Genomic DNA, 17,581 nt, shown 5'->3' with positions numbered 1-17,581 from the left:
TGTTAATGGGGCCCAAATTCAAGTCATGTTTAAAGTTAGTTTGAACCTGAATAGGCCTGATGTATTGATTAAGAGCTTATTCTTTATTTAAACTAATTGATTTTGTTATGGGAATATTACACCTGTAAGGGGTGTTGTTCTTATTACTTGATACATATTTCCTAAAGTGATATGATTGTACTGTAGCTGATTTTAAAAAAAAAAGCACAACTATTTTAAAAAACTGTACCTTTCTTATAATGGTTCACCCATTTACAATGGGTGCCATTTGAATGAAGAGCACATTTCATAAAAAAAAGTGTAAAATGTGCTTCCTGTATCTCACAGGGACTGCTGTCTACAAAGAGAAGAGGAGACACAGATCCCACAAGTTCTTATGTCTTCGAGTTGGGAAGCCTATGAGGAAGACTTTTGTATCTCAGGCAAGTGCATCCATGCAGCAGTATGCACAGCGGGACAGAAAGCATGAATACTGGTTTGCTGTTCCACAGGAGAGGTATGAAGGCAGTGGATATTACACTGTATTATATTTTTTACCAAGCCCTTATGATGATTCCTTTTAAAAGAAAGCAATTCAACATGAATATGTCAACTTGGCAATGCTTTTGGCCTGATATTTTTGTTTTTTGTTACAGCATTGGTTCAAGAGACACTTTTGTATCAGTGTTGACACATTACATTTAAGAAAAAAGTGTTAAGTAAACTTTCTTGTTAAGATAATGTGCTTGGATAATTTTGAAATCTATATAGGGATTTATATATGTATATATAAAAAAAGTAAAAAATATATACCACTATATATTTACTTTTAGTTTTCATCAAGTTACTGTTTTGAAGTTGTCAATGGTTAAGCTGGGATAAAAGGTCTTTGTCTCCATTTGTATGGCTTTAGAGGGTGGTTATCATGCCACCACACATCCTTTTTTAATGCAATTTTACCAGCACAAAACCATTGCCAACAACATTTTTTTACTTGGACTACCATTGAAAGTCATAAAGCCCTTCAGCAGACATCTACAGGTGTAATTACAATACATTGTTAATATCACTTCTTAGTATGCTTTTAAGGCTGTCGGGGCAAATGTAAAATGCTTACCAAAGTAATTGGATAATGTCTGAAGCATGACTGCCCTAACAAAAAGGCCATGCTTTTTGTGATCCCATGTACTTACCAAAAGTTGTCAATCATTTTTGCAACAAAAGCTGTCTGCTAAAATCCAATCCATAGTCAGATCTTCCACAGTTGTTTTCCAATTGCTTGCATGCAACAGCTCCAAAAGAAGGAAAATAAATAAATGCCATTAACATGCATGTGTATTCATATTCTGCTGTTGGAACAACAATGTTTTAAACCCCATGAAGAACTAAATTAGTTTAAATTGGTTAATTGAATGGCTAATTAGATTTTATAATTTCTTTCAAAGCAGAAAAGCTGAAAAGTAAATTTAGCATGAAGTGCTGTTACCTACACTGCTTTTTTAAATTATTGATGCTCATATAAACACTATTGTATTCTTCATCTCGTCAATTTAAACAAACCTGTTTTACAACCAGTTCTTTTCTACTGTACAGCTATGGCCAAAAGTTTTGCATCACCTAGAATTTTAGGATTAAGACATAATAAAAATAAACTATATGATTATAATATAGATCTGTTATTTAACATCATGTAATCAAAGAAACTACAAAGTGATAATGCAAAAGTCCACCGAAAGCCATAATAGCAGTACAGTATTTCATGTTGGATTTCGAAATGTCACAATTTTTAACGTGTTGGTATATGAAAAACTACACAGGTATTTAATTTTATGGGTCTTGGTTGCTAGGAAACAGTAGCAAAAGTGTTCTGCGCACGTGTTTTTTGTTTTTGTTTTTTTAATTTCAGGAACACTGCATTTAACAAATACAAGCATGGGTCTTTTAATAGTTTAACTGCAAGGAATTTGGTAGGGCCGTGTGTTTTAATTTATTATTATTATTATTATTATTATTATTATTATTATTATTATTTTCTACATGGCTTAATACATATATTAAGTAATCAGACAAATAAGACACCATTTTATTTAATAGAAATTCTAATTTAATTTAATTTAAATCTGCAGGAAAGTATAAACACCATGGTGCTGAAAATGTGTGCGTCCTTTTTGTGTCTTTCGTTCGGGACTGTAACCCTTCTTTGAAGCACAGTTCAATACACATGGTTGTGTAGAGCCCGTGCGTACTGTTATTTAAAGTGTTGACTTGCATCACAGCGGAAATAAAGCTGCTTGGAATTATGAACTTGTGTTTGTTGTTGTCTGGACCACCTGTATCACCTTTCACTAAGAGTAGGGATCGAAACAGTGAGACTAGGGCCCGAGCAGTGGGTTAGGATTTTATTTTCTTTCTGTCCCTACATTGAGTTGGTGTTTGTGTAAATAAAGCTGCACCTGTTGAACTTCAGCTGCTGTCTTCTGCCTAATAACTCCAGTTGCAACCCCTAAAAACGAGCACCTGTTGAATAATATATATATATATATATATATATATATATATATATATATATATATATATATATATATATATATATAATATATATACATATAATGCACTGTTAATGTTTTCTAAAACATAAAAGTATCTCTATTTTCATAGTAATCTGAGGGAATTTTTTTGTGAATCCCTGCAACTATTTGAAAGTCTAAGTTACCATTGTCGGTTATCCAAGTACAATATATGTCATACAGGTCTTTTGTAGTATTTTCTGACACATAACAAATTAAAATGTAGCTTAGGTATAACTGTTAATGGATTACATTACAGAACACAAAATAAATAAATAAATGTGTTTGTGTGTGGCAAAGTGGTTTGCAGTGTGCAGGTGTAGAGGTGATGCAGTGCTCAGTAATAACAAAACAATACAGTTCACGGTGAAATACAGATCTTTATTTGTGCTGGGTTGCTTGTTTGGCAACCTTAAATAATAATATCTGGCTCTACCCAACGGTATGTATGTTAACGTAACATTATTCAGCAGGTTTCATTCAACTTTATGAAGCAAAATTAGTTAATTTATATAGGGTGGAACAAAACTTTTGGCCATAACTGTACGTTGCAGTATTGAAAGATATGTATAGAGATCTGTAGACTTATTTTTTAAAACATACTTACATATTACAGTTATTTCTTGCTCAAGATAGTGTGCAATTTGGTCTACTGCTTTTATTTTTTTTTCATCTGACGCCAACATTTATTTTTATTTTTTTATCTTTTGTATAAAAGTATATACAGCATGTCCTGTTTAAAATGCCAAACTGACACTTCATTCTTACTGCCAGTTGTGCAATTGGCCTAAGGTCATCCTAATGACTGATCTCTCCTCTCATCTTATTTCTAGGACGGACCATTTGTATGTGTTTTTCATACAGTGGAGTCCAGACATGTACGGTGAAGGAGCTGGAGTTTTGGGAAGAGAGCCAGGTTTCATGGTTGTAAAAAGGAATGAGGAATCAGAAACCAGTGAGGAACCAGCAAGTGAAGTTACAGCAAAGGACTGGGAGGTAGGACTAATAGAAATCATGTTCCTATTCTGTACCATTCTGAATTAATGTTTAATTCAGTGTACACTGGTATGAAGCTTACTTAATTGTACAGTGGTTGCTAATAAATGGCTAGTTATCTTTCCGAGAGCGTGATCACGTGTGTCAGTTAAATGTTGTTCTGCTAAGTAAACAGAGTTTGTTGTTTCAACAGTTTTAATGGTTTTCTGTGATATTTGTGATTCTGTGCAGCTGAACTTTTTTTTTTTTTCTCCTTGCCCCTGCTGTGATTTGTTCTTTGCTGAAGGTATTTCGTGTTTGCACTGCCATTTTAGTATATCTGATTTTGCATGGCGAATTATAAAGAAGCTTCAAATACTTGGTTAGAAACTGCATATACCATCCTGTTGCATTGTTTTAAGATTTAATTTGATGTTCTAGCAGCCAGTGTGGAATGCATGCTTTGAATGTACATTATATATTTTAATACATAAAGGTGGCAATAGGATGATGTCTTGCTCTAGTATTTATTTTAGCAAGATACATTATAACATTGAATGTAAGTGCCTACTGTTTTTTTTTCCTTCATAAATCTTACGTTTTGTTAGGAATGTAGCCATGCAATGTTGTGTTTGTTTGTTTCTTCATGTCATGTTTTTGTTTCCAAATTCCACCAACCAATTATTCAGTAACACAGAGGAAATAACTGAAATTGTATTCAAGTGGAAAAATTTTCAGTTGGATCAAGTGGTGTGCAGACAAGAGCTAAGCTGGACTTGTAAAGCATAGCGAGCCAAAGAGAGAGGTGGGGTCTCCATATTTATATTGCCAGTGGCCGGTGGTTAATTATCAGTTTAAATGTTAACCTATAGGTGGGGTTCAAGGGGCGGAGCTAGGCACTAACAACCTATCATCTCCTGTCATCAATTAAATCTACCTTATTTAAACATTAGTCACCTCTACCTAGCTGTCTTGTGTTGTTTCGTTTCCTCCTCCTCCCTCCTCCTCCTCTAGCATCTCAACCGCCTTTGCATTGGTCTCCTCTGGGGGGTTAGTGACTCCACTTTCTCCAACCCTTTGTTAAGTTCCGCTTCATTTACCTCATAGAGGAGGGTTCTCCATGAGTCAGAGGGGACCCCCGGCCAAACCCTTCCATCTGCATGTATGTTTCTTTTGGAATTCTTCTTTCAGGTCTGATGCCTCTATGTGAGGGTCCCCAAGCGGTGGCATCCGTCGTGTTTGTCGGGTCTCCTCAAAGACGGTGGCCCCTCTCCTGTTTGTCGGGTCTCCTCAAAGACGGTGGCCCCTCTCCTGTTTGTCGGGTCTCCTCAAAGATGGAACCCCCCTTCTATTATGTTGGGCTTTGAAGAGGCGGAACACCATGCATTATATGTTTTAACAAATACTAACTTTGTTTTCTTTCCGGTTCGCGAGCCTCTTCGTATGTCGGGTAACCTCAGAGACGGTGCCCCTCTTGGTATGTCGGGTCACCTCAAAGATGGTGGCCCCCCTCCTGTTTATCGTGTCTATCGATCAAGTAAATGTTGGGCCTTGAAGAGGCGGAACCCCTCTCTCCATGTGTATATGCTTACTAACTCTGTCAATAAACACTATCAGGGGCCATAGCTCCGCCCCGTGAACATGTCTACAAAGCAAATGTTGGGGGAATAATATATCTGTTTGCTGTTTGGTTGTTTTGGCTGTTTTTTTTTTTTTGTTTGTTTTTTAAACTGCAGATACAAATGTGTTTTTCTATGTAAAACGTTGGCGATCACACACCCAAATTCCAGTCCAGTTAGGCTATATAATGGAATTTCATTATTATTATTATTATTATTATTATTTATTATTATTATTATTAATTAAAACAAAAATCTCCAAATCATGAGTGACATTCTATTGTGTGAACAGGGGTGTAGGAAATTACAGCTGGAGACCATATAAAGTTAACGTGTTCCAGTTATAGTCTGCCACAGCCAAAAGCACTGGATGTAAAAGATTTGAGTCTATGAAATTGATAGCTACAGAAGTTTGATACTTGAACTGGGACCTGAATTTAAATAGTAATGCAAATAAATGAAGTGATTTGTACTCCCAGGACTGATGGAGTAGCTTGAAAAGCCAAATGGTCTTGTGATTTTAATCTATTTTAATCTATTTTACCTACAGTAGGACTAACCAATGTTGTTTTTGTTTTTTTTGTTTTTTCTCCCCAAAACTGCAATCATATTATCCTCACTTTTTTAAATTTTAATAACAAATGTAGTCATTTCCATGAAAAACCATCTGCTGCTCATTGTTTTGCAGAAATGTGTGAATAAAATTACTCTAAGAATGTTTGCAGAAATGTTGACTGGAAAGAGGAATTAAGTAACAGCCTTCAACCTCATCTTTTTAAATCTGGTTACACGTTTTGATAATCGTAATAAGAGGGTTCAGGGCTAATCAGATCCACATTATTGCTGGTATAACATTGTTCTTAAAATAGCTTTGGTTGTTTTGTCTGCGGTTTCATATCGCAGTGCTTTATTTTGCAGTTGTAGTTCCGCAAGAATATTGTTACTGTGTCTTAAGTTTGCCTCAAAGTATTTGTTTTTGATGCAATCGATCTTGATCGGTGGAAATACTGCCTTCTGGTACTTTGGTGACAAATCACAGTAGAGGGATCGCATATTCCGGCAATGCCATTGGCTGTTTGCCTTACAGACCTGAAAAGTGGGAGAGGTTGGTCAGTTCAGTTTTCCCATTCTGGGGAGAAGAGATTTAAAAGTCTGAAATGAGTATTATTCATTTATTTTATTAATATTTTGAAAGGGAAATGTTCCCTTCCAGGCGGCTGAAAGAAAGAAAACAACTGATGGCAAAATATACGTATACTGTGGTAATGTTTACATTGACATATTTACATAGTTACAGTCTCTACAGACACGATGCAGTTTCTGTTAGGACGGCGAGTGAGTGTTTTCAGACCAGCTTGGGAAGCTTGTAGCGTCGATGTGTACATTGCTTAAGCAGTTTGTGTGGCATCACTAAAGTAATAATACCACGGTTGCATTCACATTGATCCCCTGCTGTATGATATATCATACATGTATGCACGGTGACAGTAATTACACGCACTCACCGATTGAGAAGAAGCGTAAGAGTTAACAAATGTGAACATAAATTGTAATTTCTGTGTAATGTCACTACTGTATAAAACAATTACCAGCCATCTTCATCTTACTGTCCGTTTGGTTGTAAACATGCAACATGTGCAATACGGTGGATTTTTGTATGCTTGAAAAGGGTTATATATAATAGTGTGATTCAAACGGTGCAGCTATTACTAAGCTTTGCATCACCCTATAATTAATGTTGCTTCGTAAAGTCGAATGAAACCTGGTGAAATAATGTTATGTTAACAACATATTGAATTGCGTACCGCTTTATAGTTTTCCATATACTTAATGAAAAACTGTCACACACATATATACATTTATTATTTTTAAATAATGTCTCCAATTATAAAATTCTAGGTGATGCACAACTTTTGGTTTTTGGCCATAGCTGTACAGTACTGTATGTGACTAGGGGGGACATATGTGTGAGGTATGTCTGTGGATTTACAGTTCTGAAGAATGTCTGAGTTGTATTTGAAATTGCAGGACTTGTCATATCTTTCCTTTTTTTCTCCTCAGTTAAAGATGTTCTGTAGGCTGAAGTCAATATTATGAGGATGGTTGTTTCTGGGCTATTTGTTAATATCTCTCACTGCCTGGTAGGCATATAATATAATATCTGCTGGAAAGCTTGTTTTATACTGCCTGGTAATTCTTATTAATTTTCTAGAAATGTTTCAGTATATAACTTAATCAGTGATAAAAAAATAATAATAATATTTGCACACAGTATGTTCATAGAAATATGGGCTTGTATTGTGATTTGTGTTGAGAGGTGGATGTTTTAAGAATATACATTTTTTTATGATTCCTTATGGTTGTATTTCTTGTCATTTTGATTTCAATTTTAATTCCCATTTGAACTGCTGAGGTTTCACTCAGAAATGTGTGGTATTAAAACAGTTCCTGAAGTCCATACAGATCTGTTTTCCCTGGAGAGAAAAAATACTTGGAGACACCATGTTTGTATCTTGAGAACAAGGGGATAATAAACACTGTGATTACGTATTGATATGGAAATGGTTTATAATAATAATAATAATATATTTTTTTATATAGTGCCTTTCATAGTGGACAGCCGTCACAAAACGCTTCACAGAGGTAGGCTGTGAACTGTGCATTATATGCAGAGTCACTTACAATAGGACATTGATTTAACATCTCATCCGCAGGATGGAGCACAAGGAGGTTAAGTGACTTGCTCTGGGTCACGCTGCGAGTCAGTCAGTTTTAGAGGTGGGATTTGAACCGGTGACATTCTGGTTACAAGCCCTGGACTTTAACCACTAGACCACATCTCCTACAATGATTTATTTTTGTCAATGCAATTTATTTTATATTTTATTGTGGTATGTTCAGCGTTCCCTCCATGGCTAAAATGCATGCATTTTTTGCAGTAACTGGCAATGCACTGAGTTTACTAACTTTTGCATGTTATTATCATAAGTATCAACCTCTCAAGGTAAACCTATTATTTTGAGACCATTCTTACAAAGCATTAATATAAGCATATGTGTGTCTGTCTTGCAGCTGATTCTCTGATTGATTTCCCTCTGTAAAAATGTACTTCACATTACTCGCTCGGGCACCAGCGAGTCTACTGGTACAGGGTGGGTGAAGCAGGCGTCTCTACCTCTATAGAGTGCTGCTCATGAACTTTTACAGTTTTGAACTTCTCATATAATTGAATACTAAAATCAATGAAGCACAATCTTCCTGCATTATTCAGAAGTATAAATACTCTGGTAAACATAAATAAAAATCACAATAATTACACTTTGACCGTTTTTGTTTATTTCACTTTTAAAAGACGACCATTTCAGAAATCATCTCAAGCTTTTTGAAACTGATAAATAATAACAAAATTTGGTATACCCAAGAATGGAACAATTAGTAGCCCTAAAGATGGTTGCAATTTGAAGGCAGTGCAGATGCCAGTGTTTTATACAGTAGTATAAAGCAGTTTTATACAGGCCACCAGTTAACATGCAGTCTATATCTATGATAACAACCGACAGGGCTGCATAGGATCAGAGGATGATTCAAAATCGGAGATAGAGCCACAGTAAATGTCTTGTTTAAATTTAAAGTAAATTGTAATATTGTTGATACTTACGTTGGAATATTGTTTCAAAATTGTATAATGCAACAAAAATATATTAAAAGGGTTAATGCATGGCCCAAGGTTTCTCACTTTTAATTTACCCTTTCGCAGTCAAAATGACAAGTTTCTTAGTATCTAAAAAAAACACTGGGCATGTTTTTTTTTTTTTTTTTTTTTTTTCCCCCCCAAGTGTCTGGTAAATAGTGTTTCTTTTGATACTGCTGGCTAGAGACTAGTTATTACAGTGTGATAATGCTGGATTACTGAATTGTCATTGCTAGGAAACTGGTAGTATCAGGTCAGTTACACTATTAATGTATCTTTGAACTACTCCTTTTAGTACACCTATGGCCATGGTTTTTGTTTTTTCACAAAATATGATGCTAAATAATGACTAGAAACAAACAAAAAAAAAACCAGCAAGTCTTTTTCTTCTCTGTTTTCTTTGTTAGTCATCTGGTTAGTACCATGTACAGAAAACAAAAACTTGATTTTGTGCACACTCAGCAGTGGTGCTATGCATTTGTTACTGTGAATTATAATCACATGGCTAAGAATGCACTTTTAAACATTTAAAACAGACATGCTCATATCAAGCTAATGTAAACAATGGTGCTTTGAGACGCAGAAGTCTATTTTGCATCCGGTATATCAACTACCCTTTTAATCAATACTTTTGCACTGCAGAAAGGTACTGATATTTTGTAAGCAAACTTTGATATTTTTTAAAACAAAGTAATCATCAAAAATGAGTGTATATATATATATATATATATATATATATATATATATATATATATATATATATATATATAGATATAGAGTGTGTGTGTGTGTGTGTGTGTGTGTGTGTGTGTGTGTGTGTGTGTGTGTGTGTGTGTGTGTATATATATATATATATATATATATATATATATATATATATATATATATATATATATATATATATATATATATATATATATAATGACCACAAAACCTATTTTTCAGTGATAAAAATGATTCGCTAATTACAGGCATGTAGATAAAAGCTGGGAAAAATCCATTGGCTATTTTCATGAAATTCCCGTCTATTTTCATGAGATGTCACAGGAAAATATCTTCTTACCTGTGGAAAAGACAAGCGAATGAGTGGTTCATTAATGCTTGTTGGAGATTAGGTGGAACTGGCTGTCTCTGTTACTAGTTACTGTCTCGCAAGTTTCAGTGCCGGCAAGAAAACTAGGGTAGTTTGTTTTTATTATTATTTTAAATCTGTTTTTATACAACAATTTGTGTGTGCGTGCAATATCTCTGTACAGCAAATATAGGCAGGAAAGGTGTGCCTGAAATTGTTTCACTGGTCTGTTGTACAGAACACTGCGACACACATACAGTACTGTGACAGTGACACAGGAATGCTTACTGTGAGAGACATGCTGAAAATAAATGTATGTTTAAAGTGAAATGTAGTGTTGTGAGCATACATTACAGTCCCCAGTTCTGTGATGTCAGCGTTTAAAAAAACATATTGTATTGGCATGAAGTTTAAGAAAAATGGTAAGATAGTTGGTTTTCTTCATCATACAATATGGTTTCACTCTCATTTTGGCGATGCTGCTGCATACACATTATACACAGAACTGACAATATGGACATATCATTGGCATAGCACTTGCAAAAATCTCAATTTAAATTGGAAAGCATTCACCAGTCAAATATTTTAAATAAATTCTTAGCAAACTCCCAGGCCATAACTAACAAGACTGCATTATGTAAAATAAAGGTGTTTTGAGAAAATCTTCAAATTTGTGTGTCAACCTTAACTAATATTTCAGTACAATTACTGTATGGACATTGACGGTTAACCTACAGCAAGCTGCTACAAAAAAAAAAAATACCATTGCTGCTTGCTACTAAGAGAGCTTCATGCTCATGGGTTAGTCACCATAAACGATGTTCACGTTTATTAAGGTAAAAGTTTTCAAATATTTGTTATACACACACACAAATAAATGTATTTTTATTTGTGCACATCATGAAAAGAAACCTGTCTTGAAGCATTTCAGCTGAAGTACCCCTTATATTCATTCTGCTGAATGGCACCACAGTTATAAAAATAGGCAGAATAATCTGATTTAACAAATGTATTTTTTTGTTTTATATAATTAGGGGTTCTGATTTTCGGGTAAAATGATTTTTCAGTTTTTTTAATAGGGTATAATTTTTTGATGACTAAATCATTTGAAAATCGGATACATTTTTCTAAATATAATCAAGAAAGAACAAACATTCGAATAGAAGTCAGGTTTTGTTCAGGCATTAGATAAAAAAAAAAAAAAGCTTAACCCCAACAAAGTATGTACAGCTGGGTACTTTAACATCTTGAAAAATGCTGGTTTTACCACCAGTTTGTATTGTCTTTTTGGTTGTTCAACAACAAAATAAAACAACTGTTGTACTACATTCATTAGGTTATAGATGCCCATTAAAATAAATAACCATTTGCTGTTGTAGTGTATTTGGAGACATTTTACATTCTGGTGTTCGAACGTAGTGTAGTTTACTGAAGGGACGCTGTACTGTGTTTTCTGGCCATTATGGAATGGCATTAATACCAGTTTAAGCTACATTCGCTGCTGTTTTCTACCAATTTCCAGACGCATCATTGATTTTTCCCATGTAGTAGGTTCAACTAAAAAAGACCTTTCATATCAAACTGTCAAAATGAATAACAAAGCCATTCAAAACATAGGTAATGTTGTTTCTCAGATTGTTTACCTGCATCTTTACTTTTCTCTGTCTCTTAATTGCCCCTGTGCTATGCTCTCGCTGCTGTGGATTCCTCTCTCTTCCAGATCGTTCGTATTTTTAAGCAAGTCCAGTTTAGTAGGTGGATTTTTTTTAAAAAAGAAGTTTCGGATGGGGGTAGAAATCGGAGATAATCCGGAAATCAGAATCACTATATCATTTTATGTCACATCAGTTTGGGACTGACAAAGACAACATTTGGGAATCCTTTCCGTAAACGCATGTGTTCACTTTCTATTGACAAAATTAATCAGTCATCATAATAAATACTTTATATGTAAGTTGGTTGCAGGGTACCCAAGACAAAAGCAGAGCTCGCATCTGTTAGTTAAGTCGGATCCACTCTGAACGCCAGCGAATAATTTAGAAGTCACTCCCGTCAAATGGGAGTATCCACACCAGCAGTGAGCGACGTCCCTTTGAGAGAATTTTGTGTCGCTAAAATAGAACCTGTGTGTTTTTTTTTTTTGTTTGTTTTTTTTTTGCGTGATTGGAATGAAACGAACCAATCGGAACCAGACACACGTCACACACACGCCTCAAAACACGTCACGCATCAAAACAAGTTAATCATGGACGACGGCAAATTTTATTTGAAATGCAGCAGTATCCGTTGTTATAACTACAAAGACATCCAGAAGAAAAGCAATGCCCGAGTGGCTTGCAGGTGGTGCATTTAGCAGCACCCAGACATTTTCTTTCCAATTATGCAAGTGGCATACAAATAGGTTTATTAATAAGCAAAACCATAACTGGACCATACATGCAGTCTGTATATATCTAGCATTTAAATGAAAAATGTGCTCGTTTGCTGGTTTTTAAAAATGACACAAAAAAGGTCCTGCATTCAACTTGAACATGTGACCTAATTTTAAGCTATGGATTTTTGGTGTGGGGGGGGGGGGGGGGGGGGGGAGTTGTTTGTTGGTCTGTCTGCACTTCGGTTCCCTTTTGTAGTTCTCCCATGCATTGTTTTGAAAAAAACACAAATTGTGGCAAGCATGTTTTTCATTTAAATTTTTTTTTTTTTTTTAAATCTATCTGGTACCAGAAACCTATATTAATGCACTTCGTAGGTCATTTTACCTGGAGACTGAAATTCGCTCCATTTCTTCTTTCTTGACGTGAACCAGATATCTGCTTCCCTAATGACTGACATGCCTTGCCACCAGTGTCTTCAGGTGAAGAGAATTTCAGTCTCCAGATGGTGACCTAGAAACTGTGCAGTATCATGTAATGCATGCAAACAGCCTTCTGAAAATAGGTGCTTGAGGCAATCTCTGCTTCTTCAAGACTGCACACAAGACCTACACAGGGAATGTAAGTGCATGATATGTAAAGATTTAAATGAACATTTTTTGCTGTTTAAAAGAGAGACTGTACAGATCGGGAATTTCTGGTTCTGGGTGTCACACTAAATAACTGCAAATATATAAATGAAGCTTATTGCTTGTTTTAATATGCAGTCTGTACTATTTTCTGAAATGTCCTTCATAATACAATGTTACATGTGAAGTTTTGCTTGTAACAGACACCATGGTGTCCATGTTACACACACATTTAATATAAACATACATCTTTCAAGACAGGTAAATGTTAGGACAATAAAATGACATCATAAAGGTAGAATCATTACTTGTGATGTCTTAGAACCAAAAATGAGTAAGTTCCAGTTGGATTTCTGTATAATAACACAATGTCGAATGAGGTAAATATTGAGACAGTTCCATGCATTGAATATTTCAGGATTTAAAACATAATTTACATTATATTTAGATAAATGTAAGTAAGCAATCCATAAAAGTCTTCAAAAGGACATATTGTGCAGTCTTTTATAACTAAGTGTCATGCTAAATATAAAAAGCACCCACTTTTTGGTGTCAGTTACATACGAATAGTAGGGTGGTCCTTGAATAAAACTGTGTCAATTGAAAATGTATACTTAAAAGTATAAATGTATACCTTGCCCAGTTGATAACTAAATAAATAAATGCAATTAAGTAACTTTTGGTACCATGTATTGGAGACTGACCCTCATATCAAGATGAAAAAAAGAAAAAAAAAATGTAATGTACAAACTTCCAACATAAGACTTGCACTTATGAAGATGTGATTAAATTATACTGTACCGTTGATGGCATGCAGCTATCATTACTGATTGCATTGATGGCCAAAAACATACTTTGATAATAAGCCTTTTCTGTGATTTCAAAATAAACCTTTAACCCTACCTAGAAGAGGTGTTTTTAAATACTATATTTTATAATTTAATATTTAATTTATACTGTACATTGAAGAAAGATTTTTTTTCACAGTGGGCCATTCAGATTTACCAGAATGATTGTATCTTCGGTGAAAGTGAAAATACCAATGACCTTTTCTTGTTTATTTTTTTCCCCCACTGGTTTACATAAATTAGTCTGGATTGTATTTCGGTTTGTCCCTGGATCTTAAAATATTAAGGTTGGGGTACTGGCTGCAGAACAAAACAGTTAAGCATAGACTTGAGGTGGCGAAGTGATGGATTCACAGGTGTGGACACTCCCTCCTTTGCTGTCCATTCTTTTCAAACTTTTGTTTATCCATCCTTTACTTTCTCCTTTCTACTTTCTCAGTTATCAGCAGCATTATTTCTTCCTGTCTCTGTATTCAGGTAGTGTCAGTGGCTGAGTATCACCGCAGGATCGATGCTCTAAATACTGAAGAACTCCGCTCACTCTGCAAACGTCTCAAGGTGCCCCCTTCAGTAGTTAAACCCATTCTCCAGAGACTCCAGTACATTGTAGTGTTCTTGTCTGGGGCAAATCCCACATCCAATGGGTTTGTCAGTGGCTTCTTCACTACAAAACATTTCTGCAGAAAATTCTTTCATTTCCTGAAGAGTTTGTAAAATTGCTGTGATATGCTGTAGTGTTTGGAACATTTTAACTATAGCAATGCCCAGTTCTTGATATGTGTGTGTTTTATTATTAGTCTGCCCCAAGTTACACGTTCAGTTATGATTTCATACATTTCTATTTCGAGGGGTCATTGATATGGTTAAAGAAATCTACTTTGTACTATACTGTTTCGTTATCTTGTTTCAAACAAATGAGGAATTTTCTGTCTGCCTCCTTAGTAATGCCTCATAAACTATGCTCCATTACAGCAGCTTCTGTGGTGATGAGGACCTCCTTTCAGATTTATTTTTCATTTCAAAGGGGGGGGGGGGGGGGGGGGTCGGGAGGAAGTGTGTTTTTTGTTTTGCTTTGTTGTGGGTTAGCATCGACTGAAGACAATACAGGTAACCATTCAAGTCGTATATGACTTGAGTGCGTTCGAACTTTCCTAAGCACGTATTACCTAAAGTATAAAACTAGTACAGTAACCAGATAACTTTTTCACATTACCTGTTTTATTATTTGATTAATTTAAAATTTGATTCATAGTCAATTGATAATTCTGTTTTTTCTTCAGCTGATACCCTTTACCTGCAGTACTAACAGTAGAATCCTCCAAAATGCTATTGGTTTACACGGCAGTAGTAGATTAGTTCTGTGGAGTGCTGTGATCTTACAGTAGGTAGAAAGGTGGAAATTAAACAAATGTCAAAGATAACTTTTAAGAAGTAAAAAAAAAAAAAAAAAAAAGCTAATTGGTGTGAATGAACAAATCATTTTAGCCAATATGTTCTGTCAGTTTGACTGGCTTTTATTTTAAATATTCAAATGTACAACAAATATATAAAGTAAAAAATATTCTCTTCTTGGATAATTGCATTTGTTTGAAGAACCCTTTTAGCTTTCCTGGTTCTTTAGTTTGGATTGCTGGAGAGTCTTGATAAAAAATATTTTTCTGTACTAACAAAGAAATACCCCTGTCGAATTTCTATGCATTCCCCAAACTAAACACTGTCCAATCCCACGACAAACCCCGATGTAAACCCAAATGAAATTTTTCACCACAAAACACCTGAAAACCCCAACCCCCACCACCAAAACCACTACGGTTTACAGGGAGTTGACCCCATATGACACAGTGAATGCACCCTTGGGGTCCACCAAAACAAAACAACCACGCAGACAACCAAAAACAAGTTTGAACACACAACAATAGTACTGCCAACCAAAACCAACCAAAGGTCAACACCACCGTCTGTAACTACAAGACATACCACTACAACGTCAACCAAACACATTCACAGCCAGGGGTGGGTGGTGGTGGTTGTTGTGTTAAACCACACCTGCACCATTTCTCAGCTACAACCCATTTTACCAACTTAAAAACTCACAGTTTGTTTGTGCAAATAACCAAACAACAACATGAAGTTCAAAGCAAACAAAATCACCAAAAAAACATGTGTAAACACACAGAACAACCCACCACACACACGCCACCATAGGTAACCAACACCGACAGTTCACAGAAACAGGTTAACCACACAAGATCATTAAATAAGGAAATTAAAGGCTACCCTTTCACAACCACTGCACAACCATTATGGAATCGTTCCAGGACACCCAACTAGGAACCGCATTGCGGACAAACTTGTAGACCCTACAGGTTAAAATGTCGCGTCAAAAAACAGCAAATTTGTATGGGTTTGTCTGAAGTTTGAACCCTTTTAGCTTTCCTGGTTCTTTAGTTTGGATTGCTGGAGAGTCTTGATAAAAAATATTTTTCTGTACTAACAAAGAAATACCCCTGTCTGGAGCCATAATTTAAAAAATTTGAAATGTTCATAATGTCAACTGATAATTCAACATTGTAGAAAAGTGTAATGGCAACAATAATAGATCTGTGTTGTGACATTGCTCAGGTTTAGTTATTGAGCTTAGAGCTCAGCTGTGGTGTTGGTCGACAAGGATGCAATTGTATTGAAGCAGTAAATGGTGCTTTAATGTTGTACTTGCATTCCTGTAACCCGGTATGTTCTCAGTAGAAAGGGTGTTTTATATAAGTCTAATGACTTGTTTGTTTTGTTAGATAACAACAAACAACGATGTGAATTCAAAACAAGGTCCAGCCATCAAGACTGATTTAGAACCAGACACTTTCAAACCAAATCTAAGTGAACCAAGTGAACTGCTTCAGCCCAGGCAGATTGAGAAAGTAAGTTTTTTGTATTATTTTCTGTAAGTCCATTACTTGTTGGTGGTTTGGTGTTTGTATACTGTATGAATACATAAGTACCGTGCCTGTAGTAAGTATTTACCCCCCTTGGACGTTTTCACAGTTTGTTGTGTTACAACCTGAAATCTTGATGCATTTTAATGGGATTTTTTTTTTTCCTCTAATTTGCAGAACCTACTCAATACTTTGACGAGGCAAAAGAATTTTTATTGTGAAACAGTTAATGAAAAAAAAAAACTGAAATGTCTTGGTTAGATAAGTATTCACCCCCCTGAGTCAATACTTGGTAGAACCACCTTTAGCAGCAATTACAGCTGTGAGTCTTTTGGGGTAAGTCTCTACCAGGTTTGTACATCTGGATTGTACAATATTCACCCATTCTTGGCAAAATTGGTCAAGCTCTGTCAAGTTGGATGGGGATCGTTGGTGGACAGCAGTCATCAAGTCTTGCCACAGATTCTAAATCGGATTCGGGCTTTGATTGGGCCACTGTTAGACATTTTCTTGTTTTTAAGCCACTCCAGTGCTTGGGGTCATTGTCCTGCTGTGACGGGGAACTCCGTGTCTATATGAACAAGTTTGGAACTGGCAGGGAGGGGGTTAAATTTCTCCCTCCCAGGAAAACATGTGAGAATGTGGCTGGAGCCCTAATTGAATAATTATTGATTAATTGGGCTCCTGCCACAGGGGATGAAAGCCAGGGGAGAGATCCTGGCTGGCAGAGTAGTGTGTGTGTGTGTGTGCGCGCGCGCGCGCGCGTGTTCGTTCGTTCTATTTGGGTGTGGTCTTTTGTTTGAAAGTTTGTTTTTTTATGTTGGAATATTTTGTGGTTAAATTAAAGGAAGAACCGGGACTGCTTTTGTAAGTTCATTTTGATTATTTATTTTTGAACC

At 35.6% G+C, this 17,581-nt stretch overlaps 1 protein-coding gene across 7 annotated transcripts in view; it reads left to right on the top strand.

Moving 5' to 3' along the window:
• The window catches only part of LOC121314919 (oxidation resistance protein 1-like), a 143,841-nt gene that overhangs the window by 118,952 nt on the left and 7,308 nt on the right, over positions 1-17,581 (top strand). For 4 of the 7 annotated variants that reach the window (XM_041248666.1, XM_041248670.1, XM_041248667.1 and 1 more), the window contains 4 exons: positions 328-496; positions 3,380-3,542; positions 14,230-14,310; positions 16,542-16,667. In XM_041248666.1, coding sequence (XP_041104600.1) covers positions 328-496; positions 3,380-3,542; positions 14,230-14,310; positions 16,542-16,667 — 539 coding nt within the window. Of the gene's footprint in view, positions 1-327; positions 497-3,379; positions 3,543-14,229; positions 14,311-16,541; positions 16,668-16,859; positions 16,959-17,581 lie in introns of those variants that run through there. The other 3 variants (XM_041248669.1, XM_041248671.1, XM_041248672.1) reach the window with 2 other exon arrangements.

The sequence above is a fragment of the Polyodon spathula genome, chromosome 4 (genome assembly GCF_017654505.1).
Source record: "Polyodon spathula isolate WHYD16114869_AA chromosome 4, ASM1765450v1, whole genome shotgun sequence".
NCBI lineage: Eukaryota > Metazoa > Chordata > Actinopteri > Acipenseriformes > Polyodontidae > Polyodon > Polyodon spathula.
This window is presented reverse-complemented; position numbering and strand designations above follow the sequence as displayed.